General features: G+C 34.3%; 3 protein-coding genes across 4 annotated transcripts; 2 read left to right on the top strand and 1 right to left on the bottom strand.

The window, feature by feature from the left end:
* The first annotated feature begins 2,478 nt into the window (after window positions 1-2,478).
* LOC123220340 (protein phosphatase 1 regulatory subunit INH3-like) lies at window positions 2,479-3,019 on the top strand. Its single transcript, XM_044642531.1, has one exon. The coding sequence runs from the start codon at window positions 2,498-2,500 to the stop codon at window positions 2,807-2,809; it is 312 nt and encodes a 103-aa protein (XP_044498466.1). The 5' UTR covers window positions 2,479-2,497; the 3' UTR covers window positions 2,810-3,019.
* A 1,520-nt stretch (window positions 3,020-4,539) lies between these two features.
* Window positions 4,540-9,734, top strand: LOC123221196 (protein tesmin/TSO1-like CXC 2). Of its 2 annotated transcripts, none has more exons than XM_044643960.1 (10): window positions 4,540-4,753; window positions 5,304-5,467; window positions 5,577-6,348; window positions 7,321-7,787; window positions 7,872-7,946; window positions 8,137-8,317; window positions 8,531-8,626; window positions 8,702-8,768; window positions 8,929-9,070; window positions 9,160-9,734. In XM_044643960.1, exons 1-10 carry the CDS (start codon window positions 4,700-4,702, stop codon window positions 9,461-9,463), a joined length of 2,322 nt encoding a protein of 773 aa, XP_044499895.1. In that variant the 5' UTR covers window positions 4,540-4,699; the 3' UTR covers window positions 9,464-9,734. The 2 variants fall into 2 exon arrangements, with proteins under 2 accessions (XP_044499895.1, XP_044499894.1); XM_044643959.1 differs by having other exon boundaries at window positions 7,318-7,787.
* Window positions 9,735-9,841: 107 nt separating this feature from the next.
* On the bottom strand, window positions 9,842-14,160 carry LOC123221197 (ER membrane protein complex subunit 2). Its single transcript, XM_044643961.1, has 9 exons — window positions 13,785-14,160; window positions 12,815-12,879; window positions 12,404-12,452; window positions 11,938-12,032; window positions 11,670-11,755; window positions 11,519-11,578; window positions 11,335-11,416; window positions 10,625-10,738; window positions 9,842-10,366 (listed from the first exon to the last, which is right to left on the bottom strand). The coding sequence occupies exons 1-9, from the start codon at window positions 13,969-13,971 to the stop codon at window positions 10,199-10,201; spliced, it is 906 nt and encodes a 301-aa protein (XP_044499896.1). The 5' UTR covers window positions 13,972-14,160; the 3' UTR covers window positions 9,842-10,198.

Here is a 14,160-nt window from a genome sequence, read left to right as displayed (position 1 = left end):
TCATATTCTGAAATAACTCGTGTTAATACATATAATTTATACTATCCAAAAATGTTAATGCGAAAGGTGTTGTTAGAGTGTTACAAAGAATGTTCGTACAAATAACAAAAATAATAAAATAGTAAAAGTAAAATAGTAATGTTATGTATATAAATGATGTGTAACATGTCATTATATGATTATGTAGTTTTAACTTAGAGATAAAATAATACCCAATCATATATTATGAAACAGAATTCACAAGTGTTGGATTGGATTGTTTACCCACTAATAGGGAGCTGAGTTTGTCACTAAGAACTCAAATTTGGGTCAATCGCACTGGCAAGTGCACAAAACAAACCACGACTGAATCTATTTTCTACAATTTTCTAACTCGTAGACAGCGTCTTGTAGTGCAATAGGGTCCAGGTGCAACCCTCACGGTGCCTTAACGAACCCCAATGCGAATTGAGCCAAGGACTTCTTCACAAGAGAGCAGGCCCATAATTTTATTGAAAAGCAAAATTAGAGTTTTTTAAGTGGATGGACTCCCTGAACGTATCTTAGTATACTGTTGTTTTATTTATTCATTTATTTTGTTTCAGATATTGTGAAATAGAATTCATCAAATGTTGGATTGGATTGTTCACCCACTAACAGAGAGCTGGGTTTGTCACTGAGAACTCAAATTTGGGCCAACCGCCCAGACAAGTGCACAAAACAAACCATGACCGAAAATTCTAACTCTTCTATTTTCTACGATTTTCTAACTCGCAGACAACATCTTGTAGTGCAACAAGGTTTGGGTGCAGCCCTTGCGGTGCCTTAACAAACCTCGATGCGATCTGGGCCAAGGACTTCTTTACGAGAGAGCGGCCCCATAGTTTTATTGAAAAGCAAAATTAAAGTTTTTTTAAAGTAGATGGACTGTCTTAACGTTTCTTAGTCCACTGCTGTTTTATTTATTTTATATTAGAGCTTTAAAATCTTTGACGTTTAATTAGTAATTTAGGATACAAAAATGTGGCCCAGCCCAGCCTAGCAAAATTAGAGGCCCATCTTCACCCCTTTTTGGTCTCTCTCTGGAATTGTCTTTCTAATTCCTGCCGTCATCTCTCCACGGCCGACCCCTCGCCGCCAATTCTCTGGTAAATTTTAATTGAATTCTTCTAATTTTATGACCTTTGATCTCTTGTTCCTTCGTTTTTGTTTTCTGATTTGATCGTTTATCCTTTAACTTTTATTTCCTCAGTCTAATCTTCTTTCGATTGTTAATCACAGCGTAATCTTAATAATGAAATCCTTGGGATTAATCGGTTTTGGAAAAAAAAAAAAAAGGAACGTAATGTAATGGATTCGCAAGATATGTTAAATATATATTTTTTTTGCGAAGCATAATTGGAATAAAATTCTTTCTCGAGAAAATTCTAGTCTTTGCTGTTCATCGGTTTTTTTTTGGGGGGGGGGGGGGGGGGGGGGGGGGGGGTGGGTGGTGTTGTGTTTTGTGATATGGAATGTGGATGATGGATGATTATTGATGTTTCATGGGATTAAAATCAGTGGTCTTACTCTGTCTATTTATCAAGCTTTTTGGCATAATTGAAAATTAGTTTTGATTGCATATACAGGCTAAGTCACCAATGAGTTTGGCTAGAAAGAAGGTTAATCGATGATCAAATTTTAAAATTTAGAGAGTAAGAATGTTTTAAGTAGCTGCATTGTAATCTTTCCCCAGTGACATTAATCCAAGTAGGAACTTATGGTTGTGGTTATGACTCCTTTGGGAGTGTTTTGGTAGACAACATTATTACTTTAGAAAACCGCTCTGTTCTATTCTAACCTAATAGGGGATCCACTGCTCGTCTAAACTAAAAGAGGATCTATAAATACATCTATCAACTGTTTATGTAAACTGTACTTAAGTGTTTTGCTTTTATTTATTTATTTTTTTCAATCCCCCTGATCATCTGTGTTGTATTTGATAAGTACTACAAGATTTAGAAATAGAAGTGATTTTGACAATAATGGAAGCGCACTCAAGCTCACTATTAGTCTTATTCCTATTTAAGGGTGTTGCATTCTGTATATATAATTGGTCTAGGTTTACAAATTGGAATTTAATCCAAAATGAGGTTTCGTGTCAAGTCACTTTGAACTTTTCTACTTTTTTGCAATTTGTTCGCCAGTAATAAATGTGTACTGTATTTGTTACAAATCTATGATGTAATTGCTTTTGTTGATAAGAATTATCATAAACCAGACATGCAGATTGTTGGGAACTGATTGCAGTAATTTCACCTTTGAAGTATAATTATTGATTATTGAGCAAAACTATTGGAAAAGTGCTATGTTAAGCAAGCTGATTGCACCGGTTTCATATATTTGGATTCTGCAATACAAATATGAATATTCTGTTGTGTTAACCATATCATTATTCTATTGATTTTGTGAGGGGAAAAAATCAACTATGATCTGTTAAACCTCATCTCAATGTTGTAGGATAATAAATTGAAGAGCAATGAGTGCAGCCAGTGCGAGACCTTCCTCCTCTGTTACAAACATTGTCACTGTAGAAAATGCAGGAAGCAGTCAATCTCAAACTCTCGTCCTGCGGTTGAAACGAAGGAAGAAGAAGGTATCATGGAAAGAGGGAACTGTGGACAACGAATTCATGCAAAAGAAGAGTTCCAAGAAGTGCTGCATTTTCCACAAAGAGAAGCCGTTTGATGAAGATGTTAGTGATGAAGAGGAGCATGATCATAATCACCATTATCATCATAATCATGACCATAATTGCAACAATGCTGGTGGGAGCTCAACCACTGGTTAATTGGCTGATTCAATGCTATCCATATCAGCGGACACTTCCAGGTGTTGTCCTTGTGTAAAGTTTGGAGGAAGATTTTTATTGATGGGAAAATGAGAAGGGAGATTGACATATTGATATTCTATTAAGAGCTGTAACTGGGTATGTATGAAATTTTTTCACAATATGTGAATTGTTTTTCATATTAAATAAATTCAAGCATAAATTGATGTTTCCTTTCGTCTAAGAAGATAGATGCAGATTTTTGTATCCTAGATAGATAGATTTTACATTTATTATAGATAGATTGATATTTTATATATATATATATATATATATATACACACACACACACACACATACACACAAATTAATAATTAAAATGATATAAATAACAACTCTTTTGTTATTCACAATTGTCATTGTAAGTGATGTGGGAGGTATAAACAGATTTCAATATCTCTCTTGTGTTTTATTGATATGAAATTTATCTAAAGGTGTCATAAAATTAATCTTAATACATTGATGTAATAATTTTTTTTTGTTTCAATGTTCAATGTTGCAAATTAGGTTTAAAGATTGATAAAGAGCAAAACTTTAATAGTTTTGTTGATAAAGTTAAGCTTAAGTTTAGGCATTTGTAACCCTATGGATAAGTATTAAAAATTTAAATTCTTATCTATGAATTATTAAAATTAATAAAATTATTTAGTTTCAAAAAAAAAAATATTATTGAACTAGTAATTTATTAAAAATAATAAAATATTATTTATTTTTTATTTAAATTTAGAAAACTAATAATTTTACTTTAAAATTAAATTTTGAAATATTATATTTTTTTTCCTAAAGTTTCTTTCTTTTCATCCTCTCTTTTCTAATTGGCTTCTCTCTCCCTCCCATTTTTTTCCCCTTTTTCAATGTCATCTTCGAACGAAGATAATTCATCATTATCTAGTGATGCAGATATCATCTTTGTTTTTAGACAAAGACAACGTTGAAAAAGGGGAGAGAGAGAGGGTTTGGCTGAAGATGACACCAGAAAAGGGAAAAGAAAAAAAAGAAAAGCGAAAAAAAAAAAAAATCTTATAAGGAAAAATGTAACATTTCAAAATTTAATCTTAAAGAAAAATTATTAATTTTTTAAACTTAAAAGGAAAATGGATAACCTTTTTTTATTTTTAATATAATGCTGATTAAATAACGATTTTACCTTAAAATTAACCGATTTTATTAATTTTAACAGCGTACAAGTAGAAGTTTGAGTTTTTAATATTTAGCGGATATCAATTTGTAGATGCAACAAACCTTGAGTGGGAATAAGACCTTTGGCATTAAATATAAATTATAAACTAGACATGTTATACAAATTATTTAAAGTAGCGATATGTGAACAAATAATGTGTATAATTTTATACATAAATAATGATATATTATTATATAATTGAATAATTTTAAATTAGAAATAAGGTAGCACCCAATCATATAATGATATGTTATTATTGTTTGTGTATAAAGTTGTAAACATTATTTATACATATAATTTAATTGAATTATTTAAGCATCATATAAATTTTTAATAAAATTATGAATGCTTATTTTAAATACTTAAATAAATATATATTAGATTTATGTTATTATATAATTAAATAATTTTAAATTAAATATAAATTTATATTTAATTATACAACGGTACCAATGCCTACCAATTCATACACTGATAATGGGTCTAAATTTTAGCTAAAAAGCTACAGGTTCTCTAAGGAAATTAATTGGGCCCCGCCGCCCCGGGTTTACCAAACCCGACAAAATGTTTGTTTTTTTTCCCGCCTTCCCGCCTCTCTAAACGCTTTTGTTTAGAAAGTGAAAGCATACGAGCTTCTGCTTGCTACTGCAAGGACTTAATAGCAACTACAGATGGACACTCCAGATAAGAGCCGACTTACTGCTACTTCCCTGTCCAAGTTTGAGGTCAATTTGTTAACCCTTCAGTTTCTTAGTTCTGGATTTTGTGGATTTACTTCGGTTTCGAGAGAATGACGCAATTTGTGAGGTTTTGGTGTTGGGTTTGTGTTTTGATTATGATTTTTCATCTGGGTTTTGGTTTTTATTTTTGACGAGGGTTTTGAGGTACAAGCTGCCTTAATTGTATGCATGCAGGGTTAGGGTCTTGTCACCGTTGATTTAGTTGAATTATTATGACGTGCTAAGATTTGTTGTGATTTAAGCAAGCGAAAACGGTTCGTTTTCAGGATTCATGCAAAGAATAGAAAATTTGAAATGCTAAGTTGAATTAATACAGTGTGGAAAACCTTCGAATGTTCAGGGTGTTTCTTTTGTAAATGGCTCCTATTATGCAGGAATTAATTTAAATTGGGTTTTATTCGTGTACCACATCATGTTTTGATCCTTATGATTTTTGCTTAGAAAACTTTAAATTTCTGTGCTTGTGATTAGGATTTCTTGTTAAGGTAATCTATTGCTGACTATGTTTTGATGGAAAATGCTTGTCAACATGTAGGATTCCCCTGTCTTTAATTACATCAACTGTCTTTCACCCATTGAACCAGTTAAGTCCACACACACTGGTCACTCCCTCAACTTGCTGAATTTTACTTCTCCTTCATCTGCATTTGCTTCACCACAGATCAGTACCTTCAGAGAATCTAGAGTTTTTCCTAAAAGGTGAAACTAATTATACATTCTTACTTCATTTTATTAAAATGAAAGTGTGCCAATCTCCTATTATATATCATCATTTTGAATTTTCACCTGATGTTCTTTTTGTAACTAGTAATCAATCCCCAGAACCATTGAAGCCTGAGCTTCCGTTTTCTGGAAATGAAATCAAGCCAAGTGAAGGGGATTCAGAAGTTGCTCAACCATTTGTTTGTTGTGGACAGCAACTGGGATGTCTTGCACCAGAGAATTCAGCTAGAGAAGTTATTGCTGAGCCACTCAATGAACCCTTTGGGTTAGCTATTGAGTTGTCAAAAACAATGAAATATGGTTGTAGTAGCCCAGTCAGTAACCGAGCGTCTCATGAAGTGATGGAGAAAAACAAAGAGCTAGAAATGGCAGGCGGACCATTTTTTCAATCCTATGAAGACTTGACAGGGACTCGCCATTTTGAACCAAAAATAAATTTGCGTAAAATTCTTAGAATTCGGCAAAGTGAAGCAGTAGCAGAAAGTGATTGGAGCTCATTGATTACCGATGTCTCTGATATTGTAAACTCTAATCCGTCAATTGTTGAGTATAATTTTAAGGAACAAGACCAGAGGGCAGTGGATACTGGAGTGGCGTCTTTCATCTCAGCAGCCCTACATCCCCCACAAGATAATTCCAATGATTTGGAGCAAAATGTATCTTCCAGTCCAAGTGGTTCTTGCCAACAAAATGATATAATGGAAGCCGTAACTCAAACTGTTGAAATTGGGGAACTGAAGGATTTGGATCAGACACCGGATTTTCTTTCTAGCAGTCTTCTGAATAAGCTAGTTGTTAGTGATTCAATAACAGAAGTGGATGACAAGGGAGAAAAGTGTGACCTGTCTAGCTGCAAGGTAAAAAGATAGATTTCTCATAAACTAAGGAGTTGCACATCTTATATAAAATTTATTCTTAGTAGGTTATAACTTCTGTTTGTTATATTTTTCCTTGTGACAATTCAATGATGAATTACTAGCATAATTACCTTTACAAATGCCTAAATGGTATAGCCACTGGATTGATGAGACAATTTTTTTGGGTTGCATTTTGATGTGTAGATTAATTTAGCATCATAGAGTAGGACATTATTGGAATATCTCTTGTTATGATTGATGTATCGTTACTTTTCAAGTGTAATTTTTATTTGATTTTCTTTTTTTATCACAACTTTCCCTCAAAAGTGGCTCTACTGTCTGCTTTTAGAGAAGAAATGAACTGTGAGAATCAATATCTGTTGATTATATCTAGCAGAATTTCTAATAGCATTGCCTATATGTCAAAATCGAAAATAAGTCAACCAAAAGCATTGTCAATAGATGGTAATTGCATCGAATCTGTTATAGGATTAAGACTTGTGCCCTCTTTCGCTTTTCTGGATTATTGATACATAATTAGAAATAATGTTATCTACAAGTAGATCTACAATGCAAAAGCAAAGATAGTTACCGTATTTTGTATCAGGTGAATTATGGGAAGATAAATTAATGTTGAAATATGAGAGTTCTGAACGCCATACAGGCGTAGCAAATTTTTTACTCCATGAATAGGGAAAAGCCTTCTCATGTAGGAAAGCAGTCAGCCAGCATTTTTTATTTCATCACATCAGAAGGCAACTTGGTAATTTTACTAGTATCAGCTAATCACAGTAATTTCCTACTCAAAATATGATGTTTTGTACTGTTAAAATTTGAAATGGTAGTACAATCCAGTGATGTCAAAATCAATTTTATGCTTTCTCAAGAGTCTTGCATACGGGAACACTTATTGGTGGTCACAGTTAGTGTTTCAATAATTTTTCCCATGTTTTGCCTGATTTCCTGCAGCAGTTTAAGATACGAAGGCGATGCCTGGTTTTTGAGAAGGCAGGGGGTCTTAAAAAGCAAGCTGAAGGTGAGCCTAACTGCAGTTCTTCAATCCAGTTACAATCTGATCATAAAGTTGCATGCGGAGGAAAGCAGTTAATCCCATGCAAGAGGGAAAGTGATTGCTCTTCTTCCACATTACCGGGGCTTGGATTGCACTTGAATGCTCTTGCAAGTGCTTCAAATATTGGCAAGATTATCAAGTGTCAAACTCTACCTTCTGGAAGGCAACTAATAAGTTTGCCACCCTCCATTTCCTCTGTTAGTTCTGTTACATCCACTCAAAATCTTAACGAATCATCGAATCTGAACTCCATGGAAAGGGATTCTGTTCTTTGTGACCATGAGTTTGAGGTTATGGAAAAGGCTCTGCAAACATGCCCAAGTGTTGGTGGTGAGGAATTCGACCATAGTGATCCCAAGAGAAAGAGGTGTGTATGGCAATAACTACTTTTGGACATTTAATCAGAGTTCTTTTGCTCAGAATTTAAAATTGAGTGTCCAATAATTTTCAGATACAAGCCAGAGCCTGCTGATGAAAGTAAGGCCTGCAAGCGCTGCAATTGTAAGAGGTCAAAATGCTTGAAGCTGTAAGTTTATTGCAATTTGTTTTGGTTTAGTAGTCTATGTAGTTTTCATTTTCCTTTTGTTTAAGTTTGATTATGTTTCATCCTGCGACTTGTCAATGTTACAGTGTCAATTTTCATCAATTTGCTGGTTACTCAGCAGTCATTTTTCCTTTCATTTTTTTATTTATATGATTCATGTTCTTTGATACAGTTACTGTGAATGCTTTGCTGCTAGTCTCTACTGCATTGAGCCTTGTTCATGTCTAGATTGCTTTAACAAGCCTATTCATGAAGATACTGTAATGGAAACTCGCAGACAGATCGAATCTCGCAACCCACTTGCTTTTGCTCCAAAAGTGATTAGAAGCATTGACTCGGTTACTGAATATGGGGTTAGAAATTATCATTGAGATTTTCCATATTTATTTGTCCTTGTATCAGTCTTGACAATCCAGTGCATGACCGCATTCTTGATTGCACAAGCAATATCACATTACCAAAATTCGTGAGCTTGGGCCTGTGATGGCTTTTCTGTAGACCTTTTCCCTATAAGGTAGCAATTAATAATTATTTTTAATATTTTAACTTTGTATTCATTTAACCAGGATGAAAATAACAATACTCCAGCATCAGCCAGGCATAAGAGCGGATGCAACTGCAGAAAATCAAGCTGTTTAAAAAAATATTGTGAATGCTTTCAGGTTTTTGTATTTTAAATCAGTATAAATTCCAAAAGGTTTCCATCTGATGTTAACACTGTTGTTTTTGCATAAAAGGGTGGTGTTGGATGCTCTATAAGCTGCAGATGTGAAGGATGTAAAAATGCTTTTGGAAGAAAGGATGGTGAGTGTTAATCTGGCTCTTTTATATTCCCATGCATCTGTTAGCGAATTGTTTTATGACTCCTCTCAATTATCTTATTATAACATTGTTTCTGTAACAAACTTGCTAGTAAATGCATCTCTGACTGCAGTCTTATTTTTTTCCTTTTCTGTTCCCTTAGGAGCTGATGAAACTGAAGAAGAAGGGGAAGAATCAGAATCCAGTGAAAAGAATGAATCAGACATAAACTCAACTGATAATGTGGTTAAGAATGGTGAAGAGGAGTATCCAGATATTGTGATGATACCTTCCGATGTTACCAGGTTTTCTGTGTCAGCAATCTAAATTAGTTTTCATCTGTTAAAAAGGTTATTTATTTGTCATGCTCCCAGCTTGACTGTATTCATTTTAGGGGTAAACGCTCAGGATCATCTCTCTCCACTTTTGGTCCACCCAAACTGCCCACCAGCATAAAGCTTCCAACATCTAATCATCTCCATCAGCCCATGTTTGAAACACATCTGCAGGTGGTTCCAGAAGATGAGATTCCCAAGAATCTTGAAAGCGATTGCACTCCTACTGGTGGTGTGCAGTTGCCCTCTCCAAACTGTAAGAGGATTTTACCCACAGGATCTTCAAAATTAAGGTATAGAACTAGGAGGTTGACTCTGAGACAGATAACATTCCCATCAACCAGCCCAAGAGAAACTCAGTAATCAAAAACCTAAAGTTTTTCCACAAAGATGCTGAGGTTTCTTCTGGTTGTACTGAGTGTGAGCCAATTAGCAGATTCAACATATAAAACAAGAATATGCATGCCTACCTCTGGTAGGTATAGCATCTTTGGGCTCCAACATCATAATACTATGTAGTTCCATAAATTTTAATATCCTGTATCATGGTATGTCTTCAATTGTACCAGTTAAAGAAACTCTATGTTGTGTCGCTGTATTATTTCTGAGATTTGTATTCACAGCTCTCTTTATATGTGATCAGTTTAACCAGCAATTTTTATTACTACGGAGAAAAACTGGCTTCAACGAGTATCTAACATACAACCCATCAAGCTCTTGAAAGCTGAAAAAGGATTAGAATTACCAGACAAAAAAATCCTGAAATTCCTTCATATATATCATGTATGAGCATCCATATTTAGGTGCATACATAAACAAGATTAACTCCACAAATTAGAGTCAAAGTAAATGAGTTAATCTTATGAAGGTGAAAACTTTTATCTCACAACATTATCAGTTTGCCAATGGAGCATCTAAATAATACATATTGTCCTTGTCTTAAGGACCTTTAAGAGAATAAAAAACAGTTAAAAAAGATACTTAAATTAATGAACATCTAATAGTTTTCCAATTGACTTCTGTTCTAAGTTGTGTTGGTGGCCCTAGCTAGAATTGATATGAGAATCTTGAACACCAATGGCAAAGTGAATTATGAATTTATGATACTTTCAAACTTCTTAACCCAGAAGCAAGCAGGGGAAGCTTTCCAGGAGCTCTCTGCTTGTAGTCTTTCTCCAAGGCAGAAGCAGCCAAAGACTGCAGCTCTGGACCCTCCTTATCTTCCTTGTTCCGTCCTTTTGTAAGTTGTGCTATGGCTGAGGTACACTGGCAACCAGGATTTAAAACATAGTCATTCAAAGTTAATAAATACCGGATGACAACAGAGGAAGAAAGAGAAATCAGAGTACTAAGACACATGTACAAACATAATTAATTAGCCAAATGGCCTGCCTTTGTACTGAAACTGAGAAGAAATATTAAAGCCAACACCAGCTAAAGAAGCAAGTGCCAAAAGAGAGAATAATGTCCCCAATACACACAAAGTTATGCATCAGATGAATATGTGTCAAGTGAAAAGCTCACCAAGCAGATGCCAAAGAGTGCTCTAGTATTCTTGCCCCCAGTCAAGTCTATTGTGGATGCATAGTATTTCTTAGCTGTCTGAAGGTTTTCCAGCCCACCAAGTGTGTACAACACCTGTTCAAGAAATCAAAAGAGCATATGTTAGATTTACACCAATATTATTGATCCTTGTGCAAGGATATTACTCTTTAGAGTCAGAAGTAAATAAGGTGTGAACTATTTTAAGTCTATAGAAATTGTATGTTAGATCACACCAATAATTTTCGATCCAGATAATTTTCTCTCTTTCTTAAGTGAAGAAGAAATGCTTTGGAAGTAACAGAAGATATTGAAGACAATCAACAAGAGTAGTATGCTCACCTTCCCTCTTTCTGTAAGCAGTGATATGCTCTCTGAAGGCAAAAGGTATTCAATACACAAACAAGGATAAATAATTCCCTGAAAACTAAAAACCATTTTGACTTCAATCACTAATTACGTAAAGTTGTTCATCATTCAGAGGATGGATTAAGTTTCGAGAGATAAAAGTAAAGAAGTTTTGTTTGAGAGGAATTTGCATACAGAACACAAGAAAAGTAAACTTTCTAAACTATTCAAATACAGGATCTTTGAGCTCTCCAGTAATTTCTCCACCATGAAAACCAAAAAAAGAAGGAAATTTTTCATTAAACCATCGATAACTGGTAAAAAGAAATAAAAAATGCACTCACATCAGCATAGGCTAGGTGATGAAGCGGAACAGTTGGCTGGGATAGTATGAGCTCCTCATAGCAAAAAGCAGCTTGTTTGTACCTACATTACAAACAAAAAGAAAACTAAGCTACGGGAGGAAACAAAGAGAAAACACGAGATAAAGGAAGGACAAAATTTAGGAGGAGATGGAAGAGCACTCACATTTGCAATGAGATATATATTTCAGCAAGTTCTCTCCAGGCATCATGATCTGCCATAAATCTGTGAAGGGTAGAAGTACAACAGCTTAGCCATATCTGTTTTGTTTATATATTATCAGGAAAAGAAGAGAAGAGGCTTGAGAGAACCTCACATTTCCAGATATTCATTAAGCAAATCTATGGCCCCTGAATAATTGCCTTGGGCCTTTGCTATAGACACCCTCCTTTTATGTAGTACCTATTTCAGAAACATCACATTGTTTGGCACTAAATAGCTACATTGTTTGACACTAAATAGTTATTTACTTTCCAGATAAAAAAAAGTATTATATCTCCCACAAAGGAATGATAGAACAATCAATTGACTCCATTCTTACGGAAAAAGAAATTTATTAAAGAAGAATCAGTTACAGAATTTACTTGATCAAGCGGATTATCCTCTAAAAGGCTTGAGTAGGCTTTCTCTGCCTCTGCCCACAATCCCTTTGCTTCAAGCAAAATAGCCTCTAACCTTCCTGTGATGCATGCAAATGTTTAAAGAACTAATATATAAGGAAACTTGCCTATGCATGTGTATATAGGCATGAAACTTTAAATTCTTAGGTGCTAACAAGCAAGGCAGCCAATTAAGAATTTGACCATTCATCTTTAAACTGTTTGCAATTTACAGATGATCATGGCAAGAAATAAATACTGAGCACATGACCTTTTCTAAAGTGTGTCAGCAGTAATAAAAATAGATTCAGACCTAAGGTCCCCTCAGAGAATGAAAGGCATTACTCTTCACTTATCTATGACTGACACAGCAAGCTTATGCATGGCTAGTTTCCAAAAACAAACTAAGACAAATATGTTATATTTTGGATAGAAAGGTTCATTAACTCACCAACTCTTTTGCTCTCTGGAAATTTCTTCTGCAAAATCTTAATGCAGTCCTGTGAAATTCAAGAAAGAATCTCATAAAACAACATAACAGTAAGCGACATAAATAAGTTGGAAAATTGCAATATCAAGGCAATGATAAAGAAAAAGGACCATTTTACAGAATCCAAAAACTAACTTAAGGAAGTAGATACTTTGGCCAAAAATACAAAATTCAATGTGAAATTATGATAACAATGCATTTCCAGCAGCAGATAGCCATTGCAACATATAGAAACAACTTTTCCACAGTTCAACTAACATTTCTTGGAAACTAAATCATGGAACTGAAACATATCTATGATTACTTTGTTACAGTACACAAAAAATGGAAACGAGTCCGAAAAAGAAAAACTAAGAAAGAGAAGAATCAAACCTTTGCAACATCAAGACACTGACAGTCCATAGCTGCAATTGATACCTGCTCATACAGTGTCCATTCTGCATCAAAAAAAGAAATATTCGTTAGTCATAATTATTTGAATGGGTAAGCAGTATAATAACCAGAAACTTATACTGATAACACACAACTAGAGCAATGATTTAAAAAGTGTTAATTGAGCCTATCATTATCAATCACAATTTGGTAAAATAATAAAATAATGTATCTGAATTGCAGATTGAGCATCTACCAACAGGATCCATAAATTGGTCATCCAAGTAATCCTAAGGATAATAAATCTTAAGGTGTATTAAGGAAAATTATTCTCTCTCTTTTTTCTGCTTCTTAATTCTCCTTGACCTTCATTAAGAATTTCACATCAAAGTCCTTAAGAGCCAATTGGTATTTCCAACAACAATTTGTTCTTTAGTTAATATATCAATCAAAAGAAAAAGTTTAATTACTCAAAACTCAGTCAATATAATTTAAAAAACTAAGCCAATGACTCAAAAACGTTATCAATACCGACAGGAAATATTTTACTGACCATATCCAAATGAACTTAAAAAAAAAAAAAACCAAAAACAGACACAATCCAACAAAAGAAAGTAACAAACCACAAATCTCTCCCTGATTCAATTCAATCAAGTATCAACGCCTTAATATCACATGTGAAATTCAGTCAAATCAACAAACTCAAAACATACCTACACTAACTTCCTTCTCATGCCTAATTCAAATCAAGCTTCAAAATCACATAAATCCAGTTCAACAAATCAACAGAATTTTCCCTAGTAACTATATCTGCAAGCCATATGAAACATATCCAATCCAAATCAGGCTTCCAAATCTCAAACCCACCACAGAAAACCGTCGAAAAGATCAAAAAACTAGACAATTCAAGGTCAATCTAACAATTTCAAACCTAAACAAAACCCCAATTGAATAAATCAAAAGAACTAACCATCTGGGCCAAGACTAGATCGTTTTTTGGGGTCATTCAAGATCGTTAAGCCATGCTTCAAGACCTTCTCAGGACGTCTAACCTTGAGTTTTTTCACTAAACAAAGATACTCCCAAGCCCCTCCTCCGCCATTATCAACCTGGTTCTCCAATCTGTTCAATTGGGTCTCTTCTGTCTTTGTCACCATCTCTGAATGTGTAAAAGAAAATAACAGTGTGAAGTGGTATCGTTTAGGTCTCTTCTTTGCCTCGGATCTCTTTTTAGTGACGCAACTTCGCGTTATGAATCGACTTGGTGTTCTTTGTCTGATTCAAATTAATGGTCGCCATATGGGAAAGTGAATGTGGCGCATCTGAGCTTATCCGTAAAATTTTGG

Source organism: Mangifera indica, chromosome 7 (assembly GCF_011075055.1).
Source record: "Mangifera indica cultivar Alphonso chromosome 7, CATAS_Mindica_2.1, whole genome shotgun sequence".
NCBI classification, from domain to species: Eukaryota; Viridiplantae; Streptophyta; class Magnoliopsida; order Sapindales; family Anacardiaceae; genus Mangifera; species Mangifera indica.
This window is presented reverse-complemented; position numbering and strand designations above follow the sequence as displayed.

What these genes read in the sequence shown, in the direction of transcription:
- LOC123221196 (XM_044643959.1), top strand. Translation starts at nt 4,700, where the DNA reads ATGGACACTCCAGATAAGAGCCGACTTACTGCTACTTCCCTGTCCAAG. An exon ending in TCTAGAGTTTTTCCTAAAAG is followed by an intron (nt 5,468 to 5,576) that starts GTGAAACTAATT and finishes TTTTGTAACTAG; the next exon opens with TAATCAATCCCCAGAACCAT. An exon ending in TGCTTTTGGAAGAAAGGATG is followed by an intron (nt 8,769 to 8,928) that starts GTGAGTGTTAAT and finishes CTGTTCCCTTAG; the next exon opens with GAGCTGATGAAACTGAAGAA.
- LOC123220340 (XM_044642531.1), top strand. Translation starts at nt 2,498, where the DNA reads ATGAGTGCAGCCAGTGCGAGACCTTCCTCCTCTGTTACAAACATTGTC.
- LOC123221197 (XM_044643961.1), bottom strand. Translation starts at nt 13,971, where the DNA reads ATGGTGACAAAGACAGAAGAGACCCAATTGAACAGATTGGAGAACCAG. An exon ending in TCCAGAGAGCAAAAGAGTTG is followed by an intron (nt 12,033 to 12,403) that starts GTGAGTTAATGA and finishes CATGCATCACAG; the next exon opens with GAAGGTTAGAGGCTATTTTG. An exon ending in CACTCTTTGGCATCTGCTTG is followed by an intron (nt 10,367 to 10,624) that starts GTGAGCTTTTCA and finishes CCTGGTTGCCAG; the next exon opens with TGTACCTCAGCCATAGCACA.